This window comes from Boleophthalmus pectinirostris, unplaced genomic scaffold, assembly GCF_026225935.1.
Source record: "Boleophthalmus pectinirostris isolate CB_2022bp ecotype Guang Dong unplaced genomic scaffold, ASM2622593v1 HiC_scaffold_13, whole genome shotgun sequence".
In the NCBI taxonomy this organism is placed as follows: domain Eukaryota; kingdom Metazoa; phylum Chordata; class Actinopteri; order Gobiiformes; family Gobiidae; genus Boleophthalmus; species Boleophthalmus pectinirostris.
The window spans coordinates 4,226,186-4,236,631 of NW_026571036.1; the positions used below are offsets into that span (position 1 = coordinate 4,226,186).

General features: G+C 38.3%; 1 protein-coding gene across 1 annotated transcript in view; it reads right to left on the reverse strand.

The window, feature by feature from the left end:
* Positions 1-10,036, reverse strand: part of LOC110173963 (single-minded homolog 1-like) — a 38,171-nt gene extending 28,135 nt beyond the window's left edge. Inside the window, 7 exon segments of the mRNA XM_020939986.2 lie at positions 1,129-1,229; positions 1,231-1,329; positions 5,867-5,952; positions 6,798-6,906; positions 6,993-7,082; positions 7,599-7,681; positions 9,862-10,036. Of these exon segments, the coding sequence (XP_020795645.1) occupies positions 1,129-1,229; positions 1,231-1,329; positions 5,867-5,952; positions 6,798-6,906; positions 6,993-7,082; positions 7,599-7,681; positions 9,862-10,036 (743 nt within the window).
* Positions 10,037-10,446: the final 410 nt, after the last annotated feature.

Consider the following 10,446-nt stretch of genomic DNA (forward strand, 5'->3'; position numbering starts at 1 on the left):
CACCAGGTCTAAACCAGATCTGAACCAATACTAAACTAGATCTCAGTCCCGGTCCCGTTCCCGATCTGGTCCCGGTCTAGTCCCGGTTTCCTGATCATCCAACAGTCTACGCTGGCACACTTCCGGGCCCATCCTGCCACTTTTGGTTCAGTTCTAGTTTAGGACTGAGACCGGAACCAGGACTGAGACTGAGACTGGTTTAGACCTGATTCAGACCTGTTCTAGTCCTGTTTTAGTCCTGTTTTAGTCCTGTTTTAGTCCTGTTTTAGTCTAGTCCTGTTTTAGTCCTGTTTTAGTCCTGTTTTAGTCCTGTTTTAGTCCTGTTTTAGTCCTGTTTTAGTCTGTTTTAGTCCTGTTTTAGTCCTGTTTTAGTCCTGTTTTAGTCCTGTTTTAGTCCTGTTTTAGTCTTGTTTTAGTCTGTTTTAGTCTTGTTTTAGTCCTGTTTTAGTCTGTTTTAGTCTTGTTTTAGTTTTTAGTCCTGTTTTAGTCCTGTTTTAGTCTTGTTTTAGTCCTGTTTTAGTCCTGTTTTAGTCCTTGTTTTAGTCCTTGTTTTAGTCCTGTTTTAGTCCTGTTTTAGTCTTGTTTTAGTCCTGTTTTAGTCCTGTTTTAGTCTGTTTTAGTCTTGTTTTAGTCTTGTTTTAGTCCTGTTTTAGTCCTGTTTTAGTCTTGTTTTAGTCCTTGTTTTAGTCCTGTTTTAGTGTTTTAGTTGTTTTAGTCTTGTTTTAGTCTGTTTTAGTCTTGTTTTAGTCCTTGTTTTAGTCCTGTTTTAGTCCTGTTTTAGTCTGTTTTAGTCCTGTTTTAGTCCTGTTTTAGTCCTGTTTTAGTCTTGTTTTAGTCCTGGTTCAGTCCGGCGTCGCTGTTAAAGTGCGATCAGCGAGAGACAGTTTAGTTTTAAACTCGATCTCGGTTCGTTTTGTTTTCGTTTAGAAATCATCCTGAAAACCAAAACACCACATTTTTAGAGAAAGAACTTGACCATCGAGTTTCTGTCATTAAAAATAAATCAGAATTTGAATTATTCTCAGTAAAAACTTTAGATGATTTGAATGTTTACGTCTCATCTCTGTCCCATTTCAAATACCAGAATAAAGCACATTACGGAACCTTTTTGGGGCTCCACTCTCTCACCTGGAGTCGAGGAAGATGAGCTTCATGTCCAGACTGGCTCTGAACATGAACATGTTGCTGTGCAGTTTGATCTCGGTGACGGCGGACGGGGGCAGCGAGTGGACCCACCGCCACCAGCCCCACGTTCTGGAAGCAGCCCTCGAACGGAGACATGTCCAGGCTGTACTGACGGATCTTCAGGTACCCGGAGCAGTGGATCACCTGCGCGCGGGAGAAAGAAAAAAAAAAAAAACACGCGAGAAAAACACGGTCACGCAGAGAAACGGAAAACATCAAGGTAAAACATTCAGCTGCAACCACAAATCTACAAATTCCACCTTGAAATTCTGACACGTTCCTCCATTTTAATCTATTCTATAATAATTATCGTAAATATCGTCACTTATATCGTCATTTATTGTCATATTCTTGGGATGTAACGATATCCGAATCTCTCGGTACGATATTATCACGATATGCTTCTCACGGTACGATATTTATTGCGATATCGTGGGAAGGCTCACGATTTCACGATACTACACGTAATAACAAGAGTGACTTTATAAAACTCAATTGGTACAACATTTATTGTCATATTTTTGGGATGTAACGATATCCGAATCTCTCGGTACGATATTATCACGATATGCTTCTCACGGTACGATATTTATTGCGATATTTTGGAGAGGCTGATATAATTGTAGATGGGACGCTTTTTTGCTTTTAAAATACCCTGATAAGATTTTGGTGTGAATTATTTCCGTCATAATCCCAAGAATTCAAGTAAAAACATAAAACTTCATGTTGTTTGCGCTGAAATGAATCATGGGAAATGTAGTTCCTGATGTTTAGAAGCTGTTGCTACTGTAAAATGATGCATTTAAGCAAAGGAACTTTTTAATTTCGATATATTGTGACAGCCCACGATATTATTGTGAGACTTTTGACGATACGATATCACGATATTTTCGGTTATTGTTACATCCCTAATAATAATGTTCACCCAATAGCTCAGTGTTTCTCAAACTGTGGTACTGGTCCGTCTTCTGGTGTTCAGTGGAGTCTCACGCAGCCCTCAAACTCTTGGCCAGTTTTAATCCGGTTTCACTGTGAGTTTTGGATAATTTAAAGGTTGTATGGAGGATTTTTTTTTTAGTTTCAAATTGTCAGTAAAAGTTTAAAATACCATTACAGAGACGCAGCAGCCTTGGAATTATGACCAAAAAAAAAAAAAAGAATGAAAATCTATCAACTGTGGACGTAGTGAGGCCAGATAAACATCAGCCAATAGAAAAAGAGGCTCCCTCTTTATCTATTGGCTGTTAGGTTGTCAATCAAACTCCCTACGTTTCTAGTATAACTGAATTGCCGGCGTGCGGGGATTACGTGGTTTATGCAGCGGTTCTTAGAGGCTTTTTCAAACTGTCGCTTCGTCGCAATTCGCCCAAAGTTTGTTGCGATGGCGGACGAGAATCCACGACCGGTTCGCCGCCAAAGAAAGTCCGTTTTTGAGGTCGCTGAAAGAAGAAGAGAAGGCGAAAAGGAGCGAAGACAAACTGAGGTGATTCTTGGAGATTCCTTCCAGCGACGGCGAAACTGAAGTTGACAAAGGGTCTAAAAACTGACGCGTCGGTCGCTAAATTACTTCTAGACAAGTCACTTCAACAGAAATTCATGCACTGGATGTAAACAAGCGTGATTTGTAGAGTAAAGAGGCGGGAGGAGGAAGATCGTGTCACGCATGCGCAACATTTGAAAAAAGACTCTTGCTGTATTGCTCTTCCCTTAAAAAATCCTCTATACAACCTTTAATAAATATATTATAATAGTTTACATCAGACATGCCAAACTCAGGCCCAGGGGCCAAATTTGGACCCCAATATAATTATATTTGGCCCGCGCGATCCTATCAAATCTGTATTAGTGCTGCCCATTGACTACAGATCGACTACAGAGACATTATTTATTTAAAATGTTGTTATCATTTTATATTCTGCTTGTTCTGGATTCAGGGTTTAAGCAAAACTTTTATTAAACATTTATTTTAATGTTTAATGTTCAATAAAATAATAACAAAAGATTAGAAATGATACAAAACATGTCTTAACATTTGAACATTTCTAGTGAGATATTTGGGCCTGTTTGTGTTTTTGCAGTGTGTTCAGTCCATGTGCAGGAGGAGACGCAGCAGCAGATCAGGAGCAACGTTCAGTCTGTTTTTGTGTTTTGTTTTCATTTTTGGGAACACAGAAAATCACAATTCACACATAAATGTAGAAGTGAAAGGAATAAACAGATAAACACTGGCCCGACTGAGGACAGGAGATTCTGACCAGACGCTGATCCAGAAAGACGATAATGTCACAGACCGGAGCTGTGTTTCTCAGATCGACATGAGGATCGTCACCCAAAAAAAATCCCTTGTGACCCACCTGAGGGTCCAGAACCAGTCTTTGGGAAACACTGGTGTAGAGGATTTGTGAATTTCCAATTTTACAACAGAACCGTGACCAATTTTTTGTCCATGTACTGTCCATACCAAATCTTTTTCAACTCTTACTTAATTAAAGGTGTAATTTTTCAAGTGGCCATGAAGATTAGGGAGAATCATTTGCCCAATTTTTTGAAAAATTTTTGAAAATCAATTTGTGCCTAGTATAATTTTTTTACACTTTCCAAAGTAAAGTTAAATGAGAAATGTCATAAAATAATATTGATGTTTACTGGGTCCACCAAACCTCTGACGTTTAGTGCAGAAACCTTCAATCTGAGCTGAAAAATCTGTTTTTCTTTAATAACATCAAAAATAATTAATTTATCCCAATAGTAACAATGGAAGTTAAATATAAATATGGACATTGTGGATCATTTGGTGCCAATTTTATGTCTCGATCATCATTAGTTTCTGAGATATGGCAAAAGTGTCATTTCTTTAGGACCATGAATAAGCAATATTATAAAAAATAATAATTATAATATTTTAAAAATCATTATTTTTATAAAGTTATTTGAGAAAAACAGATTTTTCTGCCAGAGCTTTATGAACACTGTTTGGATGAAACTGAAGAGTCTTGGTGAACCCAGTAGATTTTATTCAATTGATCAAATATTCCACAGATTTTGTTTTAATTGGTTTTGTCACATTTTAAAATTGGGTTTCTGAAGTTAAATTTCTAACATCTTGTCAAATGATGCAGCTTAATGTAGATGTTATTGTTTTGACTAGAACGTTCCACAATATGACATCACAAATCTGCAAAAACTAAAATCTATCCAAGTTCAGATGACTTGAATTAAGAAATCATCATTATTTATCATGATTTGAGTAAATTCACTTGACAAATAAAATGATCTACCAATGGAATATGACTTTCTGTACTTAAAATATGAAAATACATCTTGCTACACTTAAAATAATTAAAACAACAACTCTTTGCACTTAAAATAAGAAAGAAAATCAAATGTTGCTTGAATTAACATAAACACACTTATTCCATTGGCAGATCATTTGACTTGTCAAGCTGAATCGACGCAAATAAAATCAAATGTTTTTTTAATTTAAGTCATTTTAACTCACCTAGATATGACTTTTTGTAGTGAATATATCGGTGAAGACGAGCAGGTGGATAATTATGCAACACAATGTCTCTCACCGTGCGAAGCGGTGTGAAAAAAACCCCAACGTGAAACAGAGACAGAGCTCCTTTTGTCCACTCAGATTTTGCCGTCGTTTGTAGTTGATTGTGCAGATATCCACAGGAGGCGCCAACGACCTGCGGCGCTTTGTTGTCACGACGTTTAGGGCGACGTCAGCTCCTATTGGCCACCACGTTTTTTTGTTGTTGTTTTTTTTTTTTTTACAGAAGTCAGTGCGCTTTTTTCTTTTAATACACCGTTTTAGATGAAAATTGTGATTTAAAATGTCCAAATTCTAACGTAATAATCCACTCGAGTCAGAGATTAAAACGAAATCGCAAACTCAAGTACGACACGTCTTCTTTAAGGTATTTTCGAGCAAGAAAAACGTTGTAAATCCTCTTTATGCTTGTACTCTCCCGCAGAAAAGCTACGCAGTGCAGCTTTAAAATGAAAACCAAACATGAGATTCATCATTTAGGACTCAGATACAATTTTAAATCGATAGAAAATAAATAAATACAAAAATAAATAATGGAGGATTTGTCTATTAATGAAATCGAAATCTACAGGAAATATGGACTTTAAAAAATTCTTTAAAATAATGAATAAATAAATAAATAATAAATAGTGGAGAATTTGTCTATAAATGAAAACATCTAAATCCGCATTAAATATGGACTAAAAAAATTCTCAAAAATAAATAGATAAATATGCCAATGAATAAAATAGCACTGGTTAGACTGAAAAAAAATGAAATGAAAAATGAAATGAAAAAATAAATAAATAAAAAAATATAAAAAATATATGTTATAATTTAATATATGCTATTATGTATATAAATTTACAGGGATCGCTAAAATAAACATTCCACTTAAATATTTTCTTCACACTCGTCGTCTTCGCAAACCTCACTCCCATCTTGTTTAGCTTGTCTTTCTTTAGGCTTAACGCTAATCCCACTTTAACAAATCGGCAAATAACGAAAATAGAAGAGCTAAACCCTTCCACAATCGTCGCTGCTCTTTCTCCTTTCCCCCCTTTGTCATCCGTTTGCGCGTAAATCCAAAGACGACGCCGTGTTTGGTTTTACGCACTGTGTTTTTTGTTTTTTTTTACGCACCTTGTATCCCCCGCTGGTCAGGCCCGCGTTCCTTTTGGCCAGGACGCACTTCATCCTCAGAAAGAAGGATCGCTCCACTTCGTATTCTGCAACAAGGACAAGAGTTTTAGGCTAATGAGGTCATGACGCGCGGAAATATTGCGTTTAAAAAAAAAAAAAAAAAAATCACAAACGATGCGTATTTTTGCCCGTGTGCTTGGATTTACTGCGATGAAACGAAGCTCTCTCTCTCTCTTTCTCTCCCTCTCGTTGTGAAATCCGAGAAGGAAATAAAAAAAAATATCCGGGCATGAACTGGAGAGCACTTGTATCGGAACACGTTATGCGTAAAGGCGCACAGCTGCTGGCATTAGCGCTGCGATTTGATATACACTGCAAAAAAACATGCCTAAAAACGACGAATACTACATAAAACACTCCGATTTTTAATTTTATTTCCACTTTTATAAATATTTTTTACTCATTTTATCTTTTTATGGAAGCGAGTTTTAATAAATTCCAAAACGGTAAAGGCTTTTCCGCGTAAAACATCGCAGCACAATGTAACTTTTCCTTCATTTCCCAGCAGATACCTGGTTCTTTAATCGATCTATCTCGATTAGTCGGCACAGGTGGCTTAGTTACAGGTTAGCTCAGTGAAAAGGCGAGCCACACACAGTGAAATTTACGTTTTTCGAGGTATTTTTGGCAAGTAAAAAAACTGAAATAATAATAAAACACTTTAAAAAACGCACTGCTGAACAATGTTTTTATGGATATGAGCAGGTTAATGTTAAATACTTTGAAAGTTAAGCTCTCCAGGCTTATATTTAATTATTAGTTTTGATAATATTGCAATTTTTGATACATTACAATAGCTATATTTCATAACCTTTTAAGATTTTTTAATTTTGCAGTGCAGTGTTTTTATTTTTACGCGTACGTGACTTACCCTGGAGGAAGTGCGTGTGGTAGGGCTGGTGCGGCGTGAGCACAGCGGTCATCTCGTCGTGGTCAGCGGGGTGCACGTACTCGTAAATGCTGTTCCCGGTCAGCTCTACCTGCAGACGAGAGCTCGGGTCAGAACGCGAAAGCACAACGCGTGCGTAACAGCGCGTAAAAACGAAGCAAAAAATGACATGCGAACCTGAGACAAGCCCAAATGCACCGACGCCGTTTCAGAGATGTACATGATTTTGCCATCGGGAGCCACGACAAAAATGAAACCGTCCAATGTCTGAAAGAAAAAAAAGAGTTATAAATAAAAAATATATCAAGCATTTCTTTTATCACAGGATTTCACCGTGCCAAATACGCGTAAGAAAAACTGTACAACTGTATCCAGAATTCTGCATTCACTGCCCAGAAATTTGGACCTTGAACTGTGACTAAACCGGGCCTAGACCAGGACTAGAACAAGATCCAAAGCAGGACCAAACGAGGATAAATGTGGACGCACCTCACCGACTATACATCACAATTATCACATCAAAATTGCGTCTAAACTGGAACTAAATCCGGATTAGACCAGGACTAAACCAGGACCAAACCAAGTCTACATTAGATGACTCAAATAGGTTCAAAATGAGGACTAAACCAGGACTGAACCAAGTGAAAAGACACAGAACACTATTAGTAAATGTTTTGAAAGCAAAAACTTATATTTCAGTGTTTTACCGGTGAAAATTGAGCATCAAACTAATTAAAAAAACATCTACTCTTGCCATTTTGACGCGTAATTGCGCATACGTACCTGCAGCAAATGCGACCCCAGCTCTCGCCCGATGTTATCCAAAGACCGGGACCGACTCGTGTGACCCCAGGCCTCGCCCAAACCTTCACAAGACACGACCATCAAAACATGGCGTCATAAAGACAATAGCGTAATGTGACCTAATCTCCTATTTCCGTAATCTGGTTTTACGCACGACACAGACATGGCTGGAATGTGCCAAAATGATTATATTTTTAAATGCAGGGCTAGATATATTAATCGATGTGGTTTTAAAATTTTGTTTTTTGGTTTTTGTAGCCTATTTCAATCGATCTAACATTGTATTATTATTGACTATTCGTGGGTTTCATCTTTCTGATATATGGTGCCATTTTGAGGAGTGACCGTTCCAAACATACAGTCTAGCCTAATATTTATACACATCTTACGTTTTAACTGCACGTTTTTTATTGTTGTTTATTATCTATTTAGTTTATTATTATTATTTGCTCGTTGTGAGATAATTTATGCGCGTAAGAAAACGCCAAGACGCACAGGCAAACCAGTTTTCCCGTGTGCGCTAAGGACCAAACCCGTGCGTAAAGTTCGCCCCTTGTTCTCTGTAATTCCTGCGTGGCGCGCGCCGGAGGAAAACCCTTGAACTGGACGTGTCTACGAGGTGCGAGGACCTGTCCGAGCGCATCCGAACAGCTGCGCTTTGGACACGGCTCCGTGGCACCGCGCTCAACACCTTTTGGAAGCAATTACGCACGAACGGCAATTACGCACAGACATACAGATTGGTTTAGGCAATTTAAAAGCAGTCTCTCAAGATAACATACTTTACATTTCAAGTATTATTATGAAGATGATGATGATGATGATGAGTTTTAGTAGTCGTAGTAGTAGCAGTAGTTGTAGAATTGTAATTTAGTCCGTGAGTTTGTCAAAAATTACGCGCGATACAATCATTTAAATGCCAATTTTACGAGTATATTTTTGCTTTTGTTATTCTGTAGTTAAAAATATAAACTTCAAACACACACGCATTTATATAACTAAATTCTCAAAACATAACCTATTTTTTCGTTCAATTTTCGCCAGACATGAATTTTATCAAAGAGGAATAATATAAAAATACATTTGGCTTGAGAAATACTTCTATATAAAAACGCCCGATGAATTCTTCAAATGGCACTTATCTGTTTTGCAAGTGAACTCTTTGTACTACCCCCCGCGCGTATCATAGCAACATATTTAGTTTTTAATACCCTCATAAAACACGATACGCCGCTTGTGTTTTTTACGAAATGCGATGTTCAGCTTTCACGTTATATCCCCCCCGTTCCAAATATATTCGGCTCTGGTTACGCGGCACATCTTTTATAGCAGCTCGGCTCGCACTGGGGCCTGTGTCCCCGATACTAGAGCCCTGCCTGCGTGTGCGTGTGCGTGTACGTGTACGTGTGAGTGTGAGTGTGCGTGCGCGCGGCAGCTTTAGGTGATTAGGAGCCACGCGGGGCCCTGCTTTCTAATTGCCGCGCGCGCTTCCCAGTCACGCGCCGCGCCAGGGAGCCGGTTGGATCAGAAAATGGAGGCGAGAACACGGCTCTTATTGTAAATGAATAATGCATATGATATTACGAGTGCGCGATCGGCGTGTATTGTGGTTTTAAATGGGTTCGCGGCGCGTAAAAAGGGTTCGCCGTGTTTAAGTTGAAATGTCGTTGGTTAGTGGATACATGACAAAAGCCGTTATAAAAACCATGTATAAGAGAAATTGCACGACTAAAATTACGCATAATATTATAAGACGTAACGTAAAGTGATATGCATTCAATTAGTGTATAGGCCTGTTTAATTATCTCAATTATTATATGTGACTATACATGTTTTTTAATTTTGGATTTTGTTTCGTGTGGTTAAAATAAATATTCAAAATTATTGTTTGAATTTACCCTATTTTTATTATTTTATTCATTTATTTATTTATTTTTTGGTTGAATTTATTGCAAACCAATTTTTCATTTACATTTTTTTTTTCGTTCAAATTTGAATTTACAGAAAACTCATTTTGTATTTTTTTTTATGTTCTTGTAGATTTTTTTGTTTTGCTGATTTACAGATTTGGATAAACACAACAGATGCTTCTCTAATCCTAAACTCAATAATCAATAGGAAACAAAAACAAAAACAGTGATGACACACACACACACACAAAAAGAAAAATCCATCGGAAAAACTCCTTCGCGTCGTGCGTAAAACCCGTGCGTAAAACCAAACCCGCGCGTCTTTGGCTCACCCTGGGGGAACACGATGCGCATCTTCAGGTAGCTGGTGGTCAGCCGGATGATGGAGGCCTTGTCCAGCTGCGACGTGATGGCGGAGGGCAGCGGCAGCATTTTGGCCAGCTCGTAAAACTCGCTGTTCTCCTTCTCGCGTCTAGTCCTCGCGGCCGTTTTCGACTTCTCCTTCATGGTAGCGAATTATTTATTAAACTTTCAATTCAATTCCGAGTAACGATCCCGTGGTTATTCCCGTTCGGTTTAAAGGGGCCGTTGTGGTGGTGCCTCCGGTGCGCTCTGGCTCCGCGTCATAATCGTGGGTCCTCTCCAAATCAACCCCCAAAAAACAATGCGCGCGGCGTTATTCCTGCAGCGGTCAGTGACAGGTCAGCTCGGTGTTTGGAGACGTCCGCAGAGTAAAGAGGAACGATCCATGACCCTGGCAAAGAAAGCAAATGTGATTACATAAATACATACATTTCATTCAGAGGTGTAGGCCACGTGCGTTTTCCCCCAAGCGCGTATGAATTATGAATTATTTACGTGACAAAATGATTTTAAAAGGAAGCAAAACTGTAATTCTTGGAGTAAAATGCAATGTT